The sequence below is a fragment of the Amphibalanus amphitrite genome, unplaced genomic scaffold, assembly GCF_019059575.1.
Source record: "Amphibalanus amphitrite isolate SeventyFive unplaced genomic scaffold, NRLGWU_Aamphi_draft 000042F_arrow, whole genome shotgun sequence".
Lineage (NCBI taxonomy): Eukaryota > Metazoa > Arthropoda > Thecostraca > Balanomorpha > Balanidae > Amphibalanus > Amphibalanus amphitrite.
Window position 1 is genome coordinate 1,002,106 of NW_024881538.1, and position 20,267 is coordinate 1,022,372.

The 20,267-nt window shown below is 49.5% G+C and overlaps 2 protein-coding genes across 2 annotated transcripts in view; both read left to right on the forward strand.

Moving 5' to 3' along the window:
* Positions 1-12,876, forward strand: part of LOC122376524 (mitogen-activated protein kinase 1-like) — a 36,429-nt gene extending 23,553 nt beyond the window's left edge. The window contains exons 6-9 of the mRNA XM_043356421.1: positions 936-1,103; positions 3,566-3,754; positions 7,039-7,187; positions 11,677-12,876. Coding sequence (XP_043212356.1) covers positions 936-1,103; positions 3,566-3,754; positions 7,039-7,176 — 495 coding nt within the window. The 3' untranslated portion in view covers positions 7,177-7,187; positions 11,677-12,876. The remainder of the gene's footprint in view (positions 1-935; positions 1,104-3,565; positions 3,755-7,038; positions 7,188-11,676) is intronic.
* Positions 12,877-13,489: 613 nt separating this feature from the next.
* Positions 13,490-17,898, forward strand: LOC122376532 (high mobility group protein 20A-like). The gene is made up of 2 exons (XM_043356431.1): positions 13,490-13,647; positions 15,862-17,898. Exon 2 carries the CDS (start codon positions 15,881-15,883, stop codon positions 16,793-16,795), a length of 915 nt encoding a protein of 304 aa, XP_043212366.1. The 5' UTR covers positions 13,490-13,647; positions 15,862-15,880; the 3' UTR covers positions 16,796-17,898.
* Positions 17,899-20,267: the final 2,369 nt, after the last annotated feature.

The following is a 20,267-nucleotide window of genomic DNA, read 5'->3' on the forward strand; positions in this document are numbered from 1 at the left end:
CAGCACTGCCCGACACCGTATTTGTGATTGCTGGAGTAACCACCTCTATATGCATGTGATTGTGGGCCTGTGGTTTTTGCGTTTGTATAGTGTCTGTGCGGCTTCCTTGCGGCTACCTTTACAAAAAGTGGTGACAGTTGGCTTAAAGTTTACAAGTCATTGCTCTCCAAAGCAGACTTCCGGGTTCGATTGCGGTAGAGCACGCGACCTTGCCGCTCCTCCGTCACTTGGAATGGCGTCAGAGTTTTGGCTCGCACTCGGTCCTAACGATGTAACGCTTCTACCTAATCTCTTATGCACATTACACAATACGCAACCAACCGCCCATCTGATAACAAATCGACCACTCTTACCTCGCCAGCGGCACTCAATTACTGCCGAGTGTGCTGGGACGGTTCGTGTTAATATTTGAACGGGGTATCTGTCGAGATGTAGGCTCGTTACCCGGCCCCTTGTCAGTCTCGGGCTTTTTAGCTGTCAGTTTGTTCAATGTTCTGTGTATCTGTCTGCTTGTGTGTGTGTCCCGTCTGTCTGTGTGTGGCTGTGGTGACAGTCACATTAATGCACCAATGTACCACACACTGTGCTCGGTTAATAGCTCTGAACCTCTCGGCGTCTGTGGTTGCCACATGTGGCTGTCTGTGTGTTCCATCTAATCGACTGTCGTCCCTGTACCACCCGGCTGCGCGACTGTGTGTGATCGCCTCGTCCTAATGTCATTGTCCGGCCGAATAACAGTATGGTCGTCCCTGACTGCGCGCTGTGCACTTGCAGTATGCTTGCTGTCATCCCTGATAGCCTGACAGGCCTCGGTGACCTTTGGGCCCTGGTGTGTGTCACCCTCACCAATGCTCGTCATCAACTGTGCACCACCGTCGCTGACCGATCGTCCACCCAGCAATGACCGTCACCAACCGTCCCTCTGTCCCCCGCAGGGCTACACCAAGTCGATCGACATCTGGTCGGTGGGCTGCATCCTCTGTGAGATGCTGAGCAACCGGCCCATCTTCCCGGGTCGCCACTACCTGGACCAGCTGAATCACATCCTATCCGTGCTGGGCAGCCCGTCCCAGGACGACCTTCAGTGCATCATCAACGAAAAGGTCAGTCCGATGGATAGATCTGCTGACTGACTTTTCCCAAATAATCGTGTAAGTTGTACTGGGTTATTGCCGGACATAGGTCAGGGTGGCGGCAGGCCACTCGGGACCCCGCTGCTTCGAGCCGGGGCAAGTGTTATTTGCTCGGAGCTGGTCATACATGTGCATTGTGCATTTCAAGACGTGTTTTCAAGATAGGGAGGGTCGAGGGCTGACGGGTTTCATATAATGTCGCGCTAGGATTCCTTGCTGAGAGTGGCGCGAGCTAGACGTCGACCACTGGTTGTCCAACGTCCACACAAGTGCCGGTGTCGGGTTGTCGAAGGTGCTTACCTTGGACACAGAAGCGACCACCTCAGTCTTCGATATGTGGGGAGAGTAGGAAAAGTCGCAGGAAAAGTCGCAGGTAGTTGCACGCCTCAGCGTTGTCGAAACGTAGTTGCAATAACTTCGCAAAACAACCGGAACGCTTACGAAGTTTCGCACTCAAAAGTGAACGCGCGACAGCTTTGTCCAACAACACGCCTTACCCTGCCACTCCATGTGAATAATGCAATCTGGATGTTCTCTTCACCCGTCTCCTTACCTGTCTACTTATCTGTCTGTCTCCCTCTCTTTCCCTTCCCCAAACCTGTCACTTTCCGCTGTCGCCCCCTCCCCTGCATCGTCACTCGTTTGCCCTTTCGTCTGTTCCGCCCTGTCGCCTGTCTGACGTGCCCGTCTCTCTCTCTCTCTCTCTCTCTCTCTCTCTCTCTCTCTCTCTCTCTCTCTCTCTCTCTCTCTCTCTCTCTCTCTCTCTCTCTCTCTCTCTCTCTCTCTCTCTCTCTCTCTCTCTCTCTCTCTCTCTCTCTCTCTCTCTCTCTCTCTCTCTCTCTCTCTCTCTCTCTCTCTCTCTCTCTCTCTCTCTCTCTCTCTCTCTCTCTCTCTCTCTCTCTCTCTCTCTCTCTCTCTCTCTCTCTCTCTCTCTCTCTCTCTCTCTCTCTCTCTCTCTCTCTCTCTCTCTCTCTCTCTCTCTCTCTCTCTCTCTCTCTCTCTCTCTCTCTCTCTCTCTCTCTCTCTCCCTCTCTCTCTCTCTCTCTCTCTCTCTCTCTCTCTCTCTCTCTCCCCCCCCTCCCTCCCTCCCTCCCTCCCTCCCTCCCTCCCTCCCTCCCCTCCCCGTCTGACGTGTCTGTCTCTCTCTCCCCTCCCCGTCTGACGTGTTGCTGTGACTCCGATGACGTCAGTCGATCGGCCCACCGCGCCAATGACGTCACTGTCTGATTGGTTTGTCGGCTCGTCACGTGTTTCACGGCTCGGTCGGTCGCGTCACGACGCCGGCCGTCCCTCGCCGTGCCGCGTGTGGCACTGGGAGCGGCCGGCGGCGCGAGTCAGTCCCACAGAGAGTTCGCCAGGTAAATTATATCGGACCATTGGTACACCGGCCGCCACTGAAAAGGTCACAGAGTGTCTACGAAATGGCAGCCTTATGTGGAAATGGCGCCGCAAAAGTGCATCTGAAATTTCCAAGAAGATGAAGTCCCACATGAGTATAAACGATGTCAGGTGGGGAATTGTTCTGAGAAATGGATGCTGAGTGACAGCTTGTACCATTGTCGGGTCAAGTCTGTCGGTATTGGTTATATGGTCCGGCGGCGTTTCGTCAGATGTTCTGCTCACGTCGCGACTGCACGGCTTTAGAAACCATCTTCTGACTTCTGGCCGACTCGGGCCGGTTCCGGTCCCAGCGGGGTGCCGGCGACAACTAATGGTCTTGTCGCGTGCGCCGTCAGCGGCGTCCGCGCCGGCCGGTTATTGACTGAGTGATGGAGGGGAGACGCGCTGCCACCGTGCCTTTAAGTCGGGGTCACGGACCGTGCCAGTGAGCAGGAAACTTGGGTGTGATGGTTGTTCACCTAGTCGTCTGTCTTTGTTAGGCACGCGTCCGCCGCCTGCCGTAACCCTCTCTCGCCGCTAGTGCGTGCCCCTCCCCAGAGTGTACTTCCGCGGTCGCCGGCGGCAGGTCGTTATTTCCGGAATCCATCTGCCGTGGTCGTGCGCGATATTGAAACACGTCGTCTCGACTGAGCCGCGGCTGACTGGTGATGAGCCGCCGCGTGTCGTGTCGGCTCGGTGCCGCCATTGATCCGACGCTAGAGGTGTCGGCGGCGCTCGGCGAGTTACTCGGTGCACCGCGTGCGGGCATCGCAGGGGGGGGGGGTATCAATCGAGGATATTGATGTGTGATGTGTCAGAAGAGGCGTCTGTTATGCGTGATGTGCGTGACCTTTCGCGAATTTTCTGGGTCGAGATTTTACATATGCTGCGCAGTACGTCATGCGGTGTTTCAACTAGAAAGTATGCTTCGTTGTCTCGTTCCGTTCCAATAAAGATATTTGATGTTTCCAAACCAAGCCTTTATAAATGAAAGCAATATCAAACTGGCACCCCGGTCAGCCCTCTGACGCCTCTCCGATCGCTCTCGGCAGGCCCGCAACTACCTGCAGTCGCTGCCGTACAAGCCCAAGATCCCGTGGACGACTCTGTACCCGGAGGCGGACGCGCGGGCGCTGGACCTGCTGGACCGCATGCTGACGTTCAACCCGCACAAGCGGATCACTGTGGAGGACGCCCTGAGTCACCCCTACCTGGAGCAGTACTACGACCCGGCCGACGAGGTGGGACGCCCGGACAGGGGAGCTTACTATGTGAGGACATCTCTGTGTTATGAGGTTATCGGTGGAGCCATTAAATAACTAGATGAAAATACTTTTATTGACGTTTCGGTTCCAAGTAACCTTCGTCAGAATTACAAGTTAAAATGTAAACATGCGTATCGAAATGCACATATTCCAAACACACTGCGACTGAAAACATAGCAGAGATAAATTCAAGCTGCGTCAACACTGTCTACATTTAAAGTCTTCGTGGAACGTGACACTCAAAGTTTTGTTCACCCTACTATAAAAATCATCTTAATATACTGCAAAAATAGCACTACAAGTAGGATGAACAAAACTTTAAGTGTCACGTTCCACGAAGACTTTAAATGTAGACAGTGTTGAGGCAGTTTGAATTTATCTTTGCTATATTTTCAGTCGCAGTGTGTTTGAAATGTGTACATTTTGATACGCATGTTTACATTTTAACTTGAAATTCTGACGAAGGATGCTTGGAACCGAAACGTCAATAAAAGTATTTTCATTTAGTTATTTGTTGACGCCACCGATAACCTCATAACACAGTGGAGCTAACACACCAGGGTGGGGCCGGTGGAGCTAACAGAGCTAACGCGCGGAGCTAATAGCGACTGGCTGCGGGGCTGCTGGCTTTCTTTCTAAGAAAGGCAGCGTTCCTACCGACCGTCAACTAGAGGCTATTGATCAGCCGTATTGTAGCGTCTAATTTGATAAACTGATGCCGTCACATGATTTAATAAAGCTGTCATTGTGTTGGCTGGTGCAAAGTAACCAAAGCTAATTTACTTTTTGACGTTAATTGCCTGTTGCTGGGGCGGTGGCACATGGCTCACTTCCGTGACATTTGGGAAGCCGAGTGTTGCGCTGTGTGCTAAATTAGCGCCAATATGTGACTGCAGACTTATAGCGTCTGACATTTGATATTGTACCTACTCTTTGGCCCTTTGGCCCTGCGGCCCTCTGACGCCGTGGGATGTGTTGATATGACTTGATCTGATCCTGCATACCGCCCTGTGCTGTATTGGCGTGACTCGATCTGACCCTGTCTGATGACGATTGGCGAATGTGTGTAGCTCGATCTGACCGCATATGATGCCGTGTGGTGAATTGGTGCGACTCAATTTGACTCCGTATTATACCGTGTGGTGAAATGGTGTGACTCGATTTGACCTTGTCTGACACCGTGTGTTGCATTTGTGTGACTCGATCTGTGTCCTTTTTCATAAAGATTCTACAATCCGATTGTAGTTTGTACGTTTGTAGTTTTCAAAGTACAATTTTACAAACTACTACTTTTCATAAAGCCTGGACATGCGGCGTCAATAGAATTGTACTTTCGATCCGGGAGCGTAGTTTTGCGGGGCTTCGTCTCCATGGCAACGGAGTAAACAAAAACTTCTGCAACAGTTTTCGATGTTGTGTTGCAAATTGCGTATGGTGTGCTGACAGTTTTTTGCAATTTTTAAAGGAAATAATTATTGATAAATAACTTGAATTGCTTTTGGGGATCAGCCATCGCTTTGCACATGCATAGCTAGAACTTTTACGCTGAAAGTGTTAATTTTCAACATTGCAATCATTTCAAGATGTGCTTGTTTCGAGATTTGGTATCTGGGTAAGTCCAACAAGTCATTAGTTTCTTGAAAGACTGCTTCATGAATTGTTCAGACAATAATGCAAAAATGGCTGAAAAAGTATTAGGTTAAGCCTATCCGAGTTATAGAGTGGTTATTATGGATATTGTTGACCGTCATATTACCTGGCGACGAGTTATGTGACCTCAAATTGCTTTGAGCCTTGAATATTTTATAAGTAATGCAGCCTTGTGAAGCAAGAAGCAACAAGAAAGCCAGCGAATCAAACGCCAAAATCAAAATGCAAGAGCATTGTGACGAAGCGAGAAGCAAATAGATGGAGGCTGGAGCCACCCAGGAGACGGGATGAAAACTGATAAAAATACAAGCTTTCCTACTGCGTGGAAGGAAATGGGCTACATCTTGAAGGGAAGGTGCATGGTCATTCCATCAGTGTTGGTTGAAGAAACTGAGCCGGAAAAAAATAGGACATGAGCGTAGGCTGCTCTTTTTTCCCAGAGAACTTTATCCGCAAAAAACTGCTATGTTAATGTAAGATTATGAGCTATGTTTAAAAAGAAATGTTACATGAGTCGATCGATGGTAGGTACCTATAGAACCTAGGCATAATGTTTTCAGATATTGATATCAATAATAGCTAGGTATATATTTATCCTTCACTTTTAGATATTATTCGTGAACTTATTATGACTAACTACTGATAAAAGGTTCGTATGAATAAGGAAAATAAATTGTTGATAAAATGCCGTCTTTTTGTCGAATTATAAACAATGAATAGGCCCGAACGATGCTACGAATTTCAGCGCTTTAGTTCCTTCCGTTCAAAAACGCCATTGGCGTGGGTCAGCCGGATCGAGGGGGGTCGGGTCGAGCCGTTCAATGCCGGCATTTTTTCGGAAATGCGGCACACATGAAGTTATATATAAACAGGAAAATGATGAAAATAACCAGTTAAGTGCCTTTTGGGCGAAAAACGAGCGAGCGAGCGAGCGAGTGAGCCCTGCATGTGCACTGTACAGGGCGCCAGGGTACCTCCAACTGGCAACAAAAAAGACCGAAGGCCAATCGGTCCAGCAGTTGCTGAGATATTAGCCCGTCAAAAGTGTTACTGTTTGGGCCGGACCGGGCGGCTCAATACTGAGGTTTTTTCGTTATATTGAAAAGACCTCGCTTCGCTCGCTGCGCTCTCTCGCTCAGTAATAATACATATCGTGTATCTGAGCATTGGTTATTATTGAATTAAATTATTAGCAACGTTAAGCTGATTCCTATGCTTCATCTCCGAAATTCTACACACGGTTAGAGCGTTGTAGATTTCGATTGTATTTTCCGTCAAGGAAATCCCAAAATCAGAGGAACCGTTCTTTTTATGAAACAGATTGCTAGTTTTTTGGCTGATAATTGCCGAATGTGAGTTGTAGGTTTGTGGAATTGTAGTTTGTACTTTCGGATTGTACTTTTTCCTTTATGAAACAGATTTGTACAATCGAAAGTACAAACCTACAAACTACAACTACAATTCTACAATTCCAGGCTTTATGAAAAAGGACACAGGCCTTGCCTGACACCGCCCTGTCGTGGAATCACTCCCACTCGCTCTGACCCTGTATTCTGCTGTGTCCTGTGTTGATGCGACTCGATCTAACCCTGTCTGCCGCCGCCCGCCAGCCGGTCGCAGAGGAGCCGTTCACTTTTGAGACAGAGCTGGACGACCTGCCGAAGGAGGAGCTCAAAGAGCTCATATTCCAGGAGACAGAGAAGTTCAAAACGGGCGCACCGCCGGCGGCCGCGCCGGCAGCCATGTAGGCGACATCCGGGTAAGGTTCCGCTGAGGAGAGAGTAAGGGGGAGGGGGACCGGGCGCGGCGCCTGCCGTACTGTGTGTTAAGTGCCCTCAGTCCTCACTCTGACGGAATTTACAGCGCTGGCACCGGTGGGTCCGGACGGAGTTTTCAGTCCGGTGGGCAGCGACATTGCGCCGGGAAGCAGCTTACGGTGTGAGAAATGTGAAAAGGCTGAGGCACGACATGTTATTGTGACAAATGCTGGGTGATCTTCAGTGGAGTTCAGGTAGCGGAGCCTATTGAATTTGAACGTCAGAGCCGGCGGACTCATTGTTCTGGAAATGGAGCTCTCACGGGTGAGGCTGGTAGAATTGACAATGTATTTTTACATGATTTATTGGTTCCATCAGAAGTAAGATACAGTTATAAATGTCAGCTATAAATGCGTAGCCTAGATCGTTGTTAGTTGCTTAAAAAAAAAAATCTGGTGTCTGGTGCAATGCTCATTTAATTCATTTTCTTTTTGCAGTAAAACGCGTTTCGGCTCCTAGCTATAAAGCGTGTTTCACTGTTGTAGTGAAACAAACAAGTTTCGGTGCGGGCGGCGTCTAATTTAGAGTCGTTCCCTTGACACAGAGCTCGTATCTTTTCAGACTTTCTTGTATTGCGTTCAGCGTTATTTGGTGAAGTTGAGTGTTTCGGGAACCACGTGTAGCTTCTGTACATTAGAGATGTGTACATCACACATGTAATTACTGCGTATGACAGGAGGCAATTATACTTCAAGTAAAAAAGGTCGGTAACTAATGGGTCTGAACAACAGTTTTTATTGTAAAAACGAGTATTCCTTATTGAGCAAACACCGTTTTCTGTAAAACGGGCATGCCTAACGGCTTTGGCAAATGTTTGTGGAGTAGAATGTAACTACTTTATTCGAGTTTTTTTTTTTAATGAAATATTCTATGCTTTTTGTCATTGATCTGTTTTCAGCTGACAAAGAGGCAAACTCAATGCCTATCACGTATTTGATGGTGTTTGATGCCTGTCACGCTCCACGTCAACTGCACAGTAATCTTGAATGTTCAACTTTCAAGTAATCACGGGTCTGGTGTGCGACAATAATTCAAATGCCTTGCAGATTGCCAACATGTTTGTAGAACCTGTTTTCGTCTGTACTAGCTGGTCTCTGCACTTTCGGTGCTTTGCATTCGTCTGAATAACAAGAAATTCCTCGCTCTTTGAACTTCCCGTGCTTTTGTGGTGATTCCCCAAAACATGCCCTGCTTGAGTCAAGAATTGCTCACGCTGGCGCAGCTTCAATCTTGTTTGTTCTCATCGGTGTAGCTGTGCGGTGTGATTTTGTTTTTCGTTTCGTTCCGTTTACCAGATCTACATGGTAAAACCTGTGTCCATATTCCAGATGCACAGATAAGGCATCGCTAAAGGAAAATGTAAACAGAACGCGATGCATAAGGCGAAATGAATATTTAAAGTACGCATCCAGTAAACCTGAAAACTGCTGTTGTTGACTGATGTAGAGTTGTTTTGTCTGGTTAGGCTGGGTACCGAATGTGGTAATGTGCTGGCTCTGGTACAGTTTGTGGCGCGAATGTGCTAGATCCAGTACGAGGCCTGTTGCACCAAAATCCTCTTGCATCAATGCTTGGATTATTTTGCATCGTATACCCAGTCCAAGTCTCAAATGCAACAATGTGCGTGCAAAATTTAGCAAGCACATGTAGGACTACATATGTATTGGGCTATTGCAAACAAATTTACCACCGTTAAGGCCGGGCTCCACTACGCGTTTTTTCCGTGCGTTTTATCCGAGACATCGGTTTTTGCGTGAAATCGTTCCCGAAAAAAAAGTTCGCATCATTGCTCAACATTGGGCAAGCTACACTGGGAACGATGTCACGCAAAACACGACAACTTGCAAATTCCGTACCGATTTTAAGGAAATCTCGGTAAAACGCATGACGATGTCACGCAAACTCGGAAATCTCGTACCTATAAAAAGTTCAATTATTTGAACTTTTCATCGTTTTTTGCGTGATCTCGGCCGGGAGACATGACTTGTGCGCTGCGGCAAACAATGTGAATGTACTTTTGTGTTTGTTTTTGACGTTGTTAAATATTTTTTTTAATTCTTGTGTTGAAGCTAGGAAATTTTTGTAGAAGTTTTTTAGTGTAGGTAAAGAGGATGAGTGAAGGTAGCATAGCAACCCTACATATTTCACTTTGCGCTTAAAGCAGTGTCAATGCAGGGGAAAATGGTTTTAATTCAAATAGAAATTGGCGGAGTGGTGATAGATGAGTGGTCGGTAGAATGATATGCACAGTGCACACGCGCTTTATGTAAAAGTGGATTATTTCGGCACAAATAGGCGCCCAACTTTCATGGTAAGTGATGCAGAAATTTCAGCTCAAAATTGCTTGTGACGAGTTTCGGCGTATGAGGGTCTCACGGGCGTCCAGCTAGTGTGTGGATGTATTCCAGTCTGGTGCATTGCCATAGGTAGGCGGAATGTTAAGAATAAAAATCCCTTGCCCTCTTCAGCCACCAGTGGCTAGCTATGAAACAAGTTATGTATTTAAGCAAGTTTATCATAGGTGCAAGGCTAACAACATGTGCAAGACACTATTTTATAAAAGTTTGGCTTACTTTTTATTAAATGTTCCTACTTGCAAAACACCTTCTTTATAGGCTCAAAATAAACAAAGTGTGATTTTCCGCGTAGTGGAGCCTGGGTTTAATGACAACAATAATGTCACGTGCTTCAGGATGACAAGCAAAAAACGATATCACGCAAAAACCGACAAATTGCAAAACCGATTTCACGCAAAAACCGATGTCTCGGATAAAACGCGCGTAAAAAAAAACGCGTAGTGGAGCCCGGCCTTTAGATTAGCTTATTTTGAAACCGGTTTTTCGATTTTACCTAGCTAGGACTAGGTAGTTTGGTGCAAGAGGCCTCTGTTCTAAGATGTGTTTGTGCTAGTTTCAATTTGATTGGGATATTCATTGCTGACTCCATAGTCCATAGTTCATTCTAGTTAGGTGAGCTTTGCTTTTGTTGCCGTCGTGAATGTTCTCCATTCGCTGGTTTGCTATTGTCCACAGTATGTAGAGCTGCCGTCTCCCTTCTTACGAAACTGTTTCTGCAAAGAGCCATAAATGAAGAACAGATCACAGGTTTATGAAATCTGATGACCAAGAGTTTTAAACCAAAATTAAAACTAAAATCTAAATATTTTAATGTTAAGTTTGGTTTACAACTCTTGGTCATCATATTTCATAAATATGTCTATAACTGAACAGATCACAGGTTGTTTGGTACACCACTACTTTCCGTCTGAACTGTCACATTTTTGAAACGCTTCGTTTCACATATGACTTTGAATTCAAAGGCAAAGGAGAGACCAACAGCTGGTGCCTGGTATTCAAATGATGAGTGCTGATGCCAGCGTAACAGCTTCGATTTGGAGCCCTTTCTGTTCAAAAATGACGGCTGAACGGCAACTCTTCGGACTCTCATTGTGCTGTCATCAGCGGCTTCTGCCAGAATGGGGAAAGGAGAGCAATGCTTTCCCCGGTTAGCTGATTGTTTGACATAGGTTCTTTGTGGCATAATGTGTGCCTTCTTGCCTGAGCGCAGGGATCTATTAGTTTGTGGTGCGTCTAAAGCTGACCCGTCATTAGCTTCATGCTAAGAGAAAACTTGTTGCATAATGTGCGTTGGCTGAGTACAGGTGTAATAAGTTGCGACGCTTCTGAAGTTGAACTAGCCTTAAGTGGCGTGCCGAGCCTATATTCTGGCTCAGAATGATCTCTTTATGCATGATGGTGAAACTTGGAACTGGCCGGAGACGATGTGGGCAGTAAGGAGAGGGGATGTGATGTACGTGATGCTGCTTCTCAAATACAGTTGCTGTGTTTGACAGTTACTACACATGGCTAATGCACAATGCACATCAACAGTACGAACAGTGAGTTGCTAACCGTTGAACACGACTGCCGATTAGGGTGGCGATTTGTCAGACTTTTGGATCCTCCCGCCGGGCTGGCTTGTTTCCCGCCGTAGCGCACTGCCGCTGTCAATATCATCAATGAAGCTGCAGTTCCTTCTGCTGTGTGCAGCTAACGCTGTGTTGTTGCGTGATCAATCCCATAAGTCCCATTGGTCATCATATATATTAATGTTCTTTGTTCAACCACGAACCCCGGCCCCCGTGTCGGTACTCCTGCCGTGGTCACTCCTCCTCCATCCGTCTTCCGCTCTGTCTCTGCCGTCAATGACCGCTCTGTATCTCTGTGACCGCCCTCCGTCTGTGTCTGCCGTCTGTGACCGCACTCTGTGTGTACCATCAATAATCGCTCTCTGTCTCTTCCGTCTGTGACCGCTCTCTGTCGTATGTGACCGCCCTCTGTGTCTGTGACCGCTCCCTGCCGCCTGTGACCGCCCCCTGCCGCCTGTGACCGCCCCCTGCCGCCTGTAACCGCCTTCTGTCCTCCGCCGCAGGTGCACGGGGAGATGAGTCGCCGACCGAGCAGCGCGGCGCGCCCGTGACGGTGACGACGCACCGGGCCGGCACAGGGGGCGCTCCTGGCGCCGGCGGCCCGCCGCGCGGCCCGCACCGTGCCAAGGAGATTGAGAGCGAGCGCTGATGGCCGGCGCACGCTCAGTACAAAGGAGGACCGAGGCGCTGGCAGAGATCAGCGCAGGCCACACCTGACGCGGACAGGGCGAGAGAGAGAATGCGAGAGAAAGGTAGTGAGAGGGCGAGAGAGAGAGTGGTGCGCAGCGCGGGCGCGCCGGGCCGTAGTCAGTGAGATGAGCGCGGTGGGGGCCGTAATGACGCAATCGATGTTTTTACTGGTTACTATTTGAAGCCTTTTGTCGATGTGAGGTGTGCCGGTCGCGGGCCGAGCGTGCCGCCCGCTGCATTCCACGCCGTCAGCGTCCCGCGGCGGCCGACCTACGGCGCCGCTCCGCCGCTGCCGCGCGCGCTTCTGGCCGCCGCCGCCGCTGCGCCGATTTAGCCGGTGTGAATCGTGCCGCTATGCGTGTGATGATGTGGCCTGATCAGTCAGTCTGTCGCTGGTGCACCGCTGGACGTTACTGTCCCGCCGCGCGCGGCCAGCCCGGCGGGTGAGACCGCCGCGTCTCCTCAGCTCCTCCTCGCGGTCTGAGGAGGGCTCTACCACCCCGGCCCACCCCACGGTCCCCCGTCCCCCGGTAACCCTGCAACTCCGCAGCCGCTGCTTTTTGGTGGGCCGCTCGCGGGTTCACTCCCTGATCACTAGTGAGCCTCCCTACTTGGGATTGATGAATTTCTTTGTCGAGGAATCTATGAATCGTCCCCGGTCGAATGAACTAGTGAACTTTGTGTGGAGCGGCGAACTAGCCTGCGTGGGGCCGTTGGATCTACTATCATGGGAGCTAGTGATCATCTATCGATCGAGGGATCACTGAGCCTTCCTGTTGGATAGTTTGGTCACCGGCAACCTCCCTGTCGTATGGCTGGTGACTGGTAACGGACCGTCCCAGTCCCCCGGCTGGTGCCGTCTCCTCCCCCTCCCCCCTAAACCCTCGCTCGTGACTGTGCTTCCTGTGCGGCGGGACACTCGGTTCAGGGGTGACCACGATGGGACTCTTGTCATTGTTACGTGATAATCGTATTTCCTGTCACCAGAATAAATGTTTCGATCATGTCCCAAACATTGCTTTACGTTGGCAGGCTCTGCGCTTCGGTAAATTGACCAGATAAGTCGAAACCCACCTGGAATTGGTTTGAATTGGTCATTCGAAGCTCGAGTTCGGTGGGTCTAGGCGTGCGGCCTGGCCCTGCCGGCGTATATCACATCAAAGGTGACCCCGTAGTCTGGTTGCGCAGTTTCTGTGCGACAGCTGAGGCCTCCGCCCATGGATTAGCGGTTTTCGTCCAAGTCTGGCCGGTTAATCGGACTTGGATGAGCCAATATATTGAGCTGGAATAGGGGTCAATGGAGGCGAGGGGCGGACAGACGCCGATGGAAACGGTAGCTGGATGTGGCAATTGGCAAAGGTTGGAAGTTGGAATTTAGCGGCGCAGGGCTGCGCCTGATAATATACCCAAACATATGCTAAGCTGGCGGTCATAAATAGCCCGACAGGCATATCGTCAAACTGCTCAAAATCAAGTATGACCAATCAAACACCGAGCGATGTACTCTTTTCGGTCAGGACTCAGGCAAGTGTAAGTTACCGGCCGGCCGGCCGGCGGTGTCATCTAGCGACAACTAGAGATAGGTATTGAGACTAGAGATATATCCTCTCTAGGCATTTGGCAGCATTTTAGGTGCGCCAGAAACGTCTTCAGAATTTGTGCTTTTTGTATGCGAGTGAGTAGGTAGGAGAGAAATATTTATCGACCATTATCGAGTTCAGTGTTATCGAGGCTTCTTGCAATCAAGATTCAATTATTTTTGGATTAATTGCTCATAAGTAGAGGTAAGCATAACTATTGCGCTGAGTATGACTAAGTCAATTATCATTAATTGAAGCAGCCGAGTTCTTTTGTTGCAGTCCGTCAACTCAATCTCAATTGAATTGCATTTAACTTCCTCATGCTGGCCGCGCTGGCCATTGTTATTGACCTCAACAACGGCATTCACATATTGATATTAAGGTGCAGTAACATTCATACAATTTTATTTGCCTTTATTACTAACCATGCACCAATTTCAGGGTCTCAATTTTTCCAACACTTATGTTGCAGTTGAATGCAAGGCTATAGCCATTAGCCTGTATGTTGGATGTAAGCCTTTTTTAATTGAGTGACGAATGTCCGCCATTATCACAGTTACGAGTTATGAATGCCTTTCCCTTATTCCTTGTAAACTACCTGCAAAGAGTTCAAGTTGTTAAGCACAGTGGCGGATCCAGGGGAGGGTAATTGCCCCTCCCAAATGGCAAAATTTTAACACTAGGCCCATAGACAGTGCATGGAAAGAACGCTATGTTGTTATGGTTTGCCCCTCCGAAAACTCTGAGCCAGTGGTTAAGTAGGATCTTATTTCTGAATCCAGAATCAGACAAGATGAGGGCCTCTCAGCACTCAGCAGTGGATCTCAGCAGTGGGGCAGTGACCAGTTGTGATTCTTTTATTGCATCTTGTAATTGGACCCAGCTGCTCTGATCTTAACCCGCGCCGGGCCGGTGCTCCAAGATTCCGCGCCGGGCCGGGGGGTGTCTGAAGTCTGAACACCCCCCCCCCTAACTCGACTCCTGGGCCACGTAGCGACACGCGGTAAGCGGCAATCGAAAGAACGTCCAAAATAAGGACGAAAACACTTCAGTCATTTTTTGGGTCAGGTCAAAGGTCAGGTCACCAGGGGTCACCAAAAGTAAATTGTTGACTTTCAACATTTTTGAAACTGCCGACGGCTATCTCGGGAACCGATAGAGCTACAGCGCCGCGGAAAAGCGCATTCGATAGCCCTTTTATAGACCTGAGTATTGTTCTCAGATTTGACCTCAGGTCAACGGTTTAGCCTCCAGAGGGCAAAAACTCCTAAATAACCGTTTTTACAAATAGCGTTTTTTCGGCAATAACATTTGACTAAAAAAAAGCCATGACATTACTTTTGCGAGCATCGTGTTCCTCTCGTCGAGACGCGTCGAATGAAGTATAATTTGACCTTGTAAGGTCAACTTGAAAATTTGACCTCAGAGGTCATGACCTGACCGGAAAAGGTCATGTTGCATAGCAGTCGATCCGCAACGTCGAGCCGAACACATCTAAGGCGTTTTCAGCGCTCTAGCACGCCTCTATCAGAAGTTATTAGCAAAAAACTTAGATTCTGTTTGTGACCTGAGATGACCTCGTGGACATAACGAGGGGTCACAGTTGCCATTTTCCGGTTCGGTGTGTCAATTTCACCTACATCTCGATGTTTGAGAGTGTCTAGAATAGCGTTCGTGCAAAACAGACGCTTTTCAATTTTCTCCCATTGCCTTATAATGGAGAGGCCGCAAAATTGACCTGACCTTAGGTCACCGATTTCAAATTTCCGAGACATACATTTTATAGATAATATTGCTCTAATCAATCGCTGAAAGATTCAAGGCAATCGTTCAGTCGGTGTAGCTATGACGAGCATTCTTATTTCTGAGGTGAGGTCACTTAGCGTGACCTGGTGACCTGACCTAAGGCGACCTGGGTCTGAAATTTTCACAGCATGTGCGGAAAAGATGCACGAACAGGTGTGCCAAAAACGGCGGTGCTCCGCGCCGCCGTTTTTGAGATATCTGCGAAAAACCACAAGGGGGTGTTCAAACATCCCCCCCCCCCGGCCCGGTGCGGGTTAAGTTTGGGAGTAATTAAGAAGTGTACCCAGTGCCCAACCGACGAGCGACGAGGATACATGGGGCTGTGCTAGACCTCGGAGGATTGTATCATTGTACTGCCATCTACTGATGATGCATGAAACTTGAAGTTCGAAATCCTGCCGCCCAACAGGACGGGGGCGTTGTGGTTCGTCGCCAATCGGTAGTGTCGCACATCAGAGTGCGTACAGCGTCCAGCGGGCACTCGCGCTTCGCGTATACAACTGTCTATTTAATGTGTGATTATGATGAAAAAGGTAAGCCATTAGGTTAAAAAAAAAGTTTCGGTGTTTGTCTAATCCCTTCCACTAACCCCCTCTCTCTGATTGCCGGCAGACGAGACTGATCGGCCGTCATGTCGGAGGCGGGGCCTTCGGACAAACAGGGCCGCAAGAAGGGCTGGCCGCGCGGCAAGAAACGCACTCTCAAGATCAAGGATGTGAACGCGCCCAAGCTGCCCATGTCGGGCTACATGCTGTTCCTGAACGACCACCGCGAGCAGGTGCGCGCGGCCAACCCGGGCGCCACCTTCTCGGATATGACGCGTCTGCTGGCCAACGCCTGGCAGGCGGCGCCACAGGAGGAAAAGCAGCAGTACATGGAGGCCGCCCAGCAGCAGAAGGAGCGCTACAGCCGCGAGCTCATCAAGTACCAGCAGACGGACGCCTACCGCGCCTTCAGTCAGCAGCTCAAGGCCAAGGGTGGCACGGTCTCCGGCGGCAGCTCTAGCAGCCGCTCCGCCCGGCACGACAAGGAGAATGAGAAGGAGACGCGCGCGCCAGCGCCGGCCCCGTCAGCGCCTGCCCCGGCGTCAGCGCCGGCGCCGCCGCCTCCCCCGCCCCCGCTGCCGCTGGACGACAGCACGCCGCTGGAAATACCCATATTCACCGAGACATTCCTGGCGCATAACCGCGAGCGTGAGGCCGAGCTGCGTCAGCTGCGCCGTGCCAACACGGAGTACGAGGAGCAGAACGCCACACTGCAGAAACACATCGACAACATGCGCGAGGCCGTGGAGCGCCTCGAGTCTGAGACGGAGCAGCAGCGCGGTCAGAATGCGGCGCTGCAGTTGCACCTGGAGCAGCTGCGTGCCCTGCTGGCCGAACGCTTCGCCTCCGTACCGCTGCCGGGCTGCTCCGAGCCGCTGACACCAGAAACGGTGGACACCTACCTGGCCAAGCTGCATGCGCTGCTGCTGGAGCGGCCGCAGGAGCACCAGGCGCTGCTGAGCACCGTGCGCGACATTGTCCACCGGCTGGAGCACCAGTGACTGCGGGCTGGTACACGGGACCCGCGAGCCACCGTCCCTGCACGGTCGGAGTGTGGAGAGTTGACAGCGGCTCCGAGAAGGTCTGTTCCAGGGAGCTCCATAGATTCCATTGGGTTACACGGGGAAGCCATAATAAGTTTAGCCCAGGGAGAACTGAGAACATTGGTACGGTCCTGGTAATACTAGAGTCCATGGCACGTTTATCCGAATAGCTTCAGAAATTCGGGTACAGTCAGGTCTCTGATATCTCCAGTGATCGGCCTTGTCGGCTGAATGAGACACCCCAGTGACTTCAGCCACTACACCGGAAGCTCTAGTAATGTCTGCTCGGTCAGTCGGTCAGTGTCAAGGCAGAGCCTCAATCTGTGCTGAGCGCAGGCGGGAGGTCTGTAGGTTCTCTAACCTCTCCGATCTGTATGAAGCTGCGGAAGATCTCCGTAAAGCCTCATGTCGGGTTTCCAGGCGAGGATGGTGCTCTGTGGGCTATCTACTAGACGGTAGACGGCTAACCCCTGCCAGCGCGGCGCCCCCGATAGATGTCGCCGACAATCGGTCTCGGTTACATCGCGCTCCCTTCTCCCTCTCCTCTCCTGTGTGTGAGTGAGAGAGAAGACTGGATGGGCCAGCGTGTCCAGCCTTATCGCCGTCATACAACGTTCTTTGTGGGTGAGTGATTCGGTATGAGTGATGAGTTCGTGATGTCGATACGTCCCGTAAGCCTTTACTGTCATTGGAAACTTCGCAGTCGCGAATCAACAGGTTTTCAAAATATTTATTATTTTTATTTGCTTTGTTTTGCTATCGAAGAAAACGTGGACGTCTATTATGTGCTTTTGTTTCCCAGCACTACTATACCGCTATATTGTTTTATTCGTGCTCGCATTGTGTGCTGTGGAGTGAGAATGGGTCTCTGCATGTGCTGGTACTCAATGTTCTCGTGAATTGATCCATTCTGGGGATCTCTGTGGGCACAATGTGTACATTGCAGCTGTGTTTTCTAACCTCTGGCCATGTCGTTGGTTGGCCGTTCAGTGTAAGTCGCTAGCAGTCTGATGTTTTGTTCACGCTCGTCTTCTGACAATACACCAACCTTAGTATGATAATGTTATGCGTTTCTGGAACCAGGCCCACCTTGCCATTGCTTTGCCATTGCTTTGGGGTAATTGACATGTTTCCCTTCGGCGATTCGGGTAGGTATGCATTATGATAGGCCGGGCAAACATTGTGATAAGAAATGTGCGGCGCGACACGTCTGAAAACTTGTCAAAGAGACGAGGAAGTATCGGCTATTTGAGGTCATCTGTATGAAATGACGCGTCACACCTTTTCGATGATGACCATTCTTGTCCGACTTTTGGTAGCCCGGTATCACCCTGAGTCAGCGGCTAACGTAGCGTCTCTGATGGCCGGAAAAAAGTGCAAGTCATCGGACGTTTCGATCCCAGTCTGCCTGGTCTGGAGCCTCACCTGTCCATGACCAGATTCATTAACGTTTGGTTCGAACTTGGCTGAACCCTTTTGCCTTAGGCACTTGGTTGAGAAGCCAGGCTACCTCATCCATGGAGTTCAAAAGACTAGGGACCAGGTAGGAAGATGTGTTTATATAACTAAATTAAACCGTCGTACGGATGAAAATTTCGAGAACAGAAAACGCCTTCGGCTTCGTGTCGACATGAAACCAATGCCGAGGCCGTATGTTTGATGAGACTATAGCTGAGAGTGCTGAGTCATACTGCTGTCGGACGCTTCATTCCACACCGAAGCCTGAGTAACCTTGGCAGTGACCTTTGCCTCGCTCCTCTTCACCGCTCGGGGGCGGACGGACGCAGTACTGTCGCCACTCGCCACGCATTCTGCACCGAGCGACCTCGGCCTTCGTGAGTTGTTTTCTGGTCACAGTGTGACTCTCAGTGAGTGTCAGACTCAGACGCTGTTGGATCCACTCACCATTGACCATAACCCACGTTGCGGGGGAACCGTAAAGAAGCTGTCAAACGTAAACGTTGTACCTGTTTATTTTCAAACGTTTATTTTTACCTTCTGGTTTGTGATCCTCACCAGCCATAGAGTCGCGCGGTGGCCTGTAAAAGGTCTCGGGTCAAATGGTGATATAACGGGTGTGCACTTAGTTTCTGGAAAAAGTTTGTGCTGCCATAACTTTAGTGTTTTAACTTAGATTAAGATGATATTTGACACATATATAAATTGCAGCAATAGTCGAGAGTTTTCAAAAGAATTAGGCGCTCTCTCCTCCCAGGCGGTCTACAGCCCACGTGCTATACAGACGCCCCCTGTTAAAATTGCGCGGCACCTCCGGGTCCAGGTGTGGCGATGGCTAGCGGGTTATGGACTTCAAATAGACGCTAATATGCACTTAACATCTTCCTTAGTACTATATTGTCTTCAAAAGTCCCGATTCGGTCGCCGTGAGATATACCAAGAAGATTCTCTTCGCGGCTCACAAACGGTACATGTGCGCCGTCCCGTAGATCCAGCGCTCCGCGCGCACAGTGACTGTATTGTGGTGTGATCATGACACCTATACTTTCCTCGGGCAGTGATGTTCCCAATGTGACAAAAATTCCTTATTTAAGCACTGCTGTCAAAAGATATCGACGTCGGCATCGGCTACATAGGGCTAACATAATGATTGGATACCGCACGTGGGGATATGGCGGTCCACTGACCAGGAGATTGCGTCGAAAGTGGTCAACAGGCTAAGGTTCCACATTTTGTGAGCGCCTGCTTCTCGAGGTGGTGTTTTACCCCATTTTCATTACATAAAATTTCCCTTTTAGGTGATCTAATTCCAGCATCCACAGGTGATTGCTTGATTCGTCTGTGCACTCAGCATTTATCGTGATAGCTTACAGATCCATGTCTCATTGCTCCTCTGCTGCTTTTATCGGCTGCCGAGTGCTGGATCATGGTATCTCTACCCTTTTTGGATACAATATCACAATTTGAAATTTTTTCTTACAAACTTGGAAAACGGGAGGACGGGAAGCGTATCGGGAACGCTTACAAGATGGTGAATGCCTTTTACCAGAACGAGCCTCTTCTGCTGGGGCACTTTCGCCACGAATCAACACACCTGCACACTGTGCATGTGCCACGCCCTTCCCCGTGCTTGTGTCGTTCCTCTAATGGCACAAGCTTTCTTTCTAGCAATACCTAGAAAGCGCCAGTGGGAAGAGAAGTTGTTTCTCTGGAATTTTTGTTATTTTGGTGAAAATTCCGCCACTCTTTTCCGCGTTCATGACTTAGTTGTAAGCTCCTTTCTGTATGAAAAAATAGTCAGTTAGGTCTGAATTTGGGCATGCTCATTCCCAAATTAATGATTATTCACTATACGAAAGTTTGTATTGATAGCTTTAATAGTTTAAAAGACACGGATGATCAATCTTTTTCCAGAAACTAAGTGCACACCCGTTAAATGCGTATGTAAATACGGTGAATATGTCAGGAATGG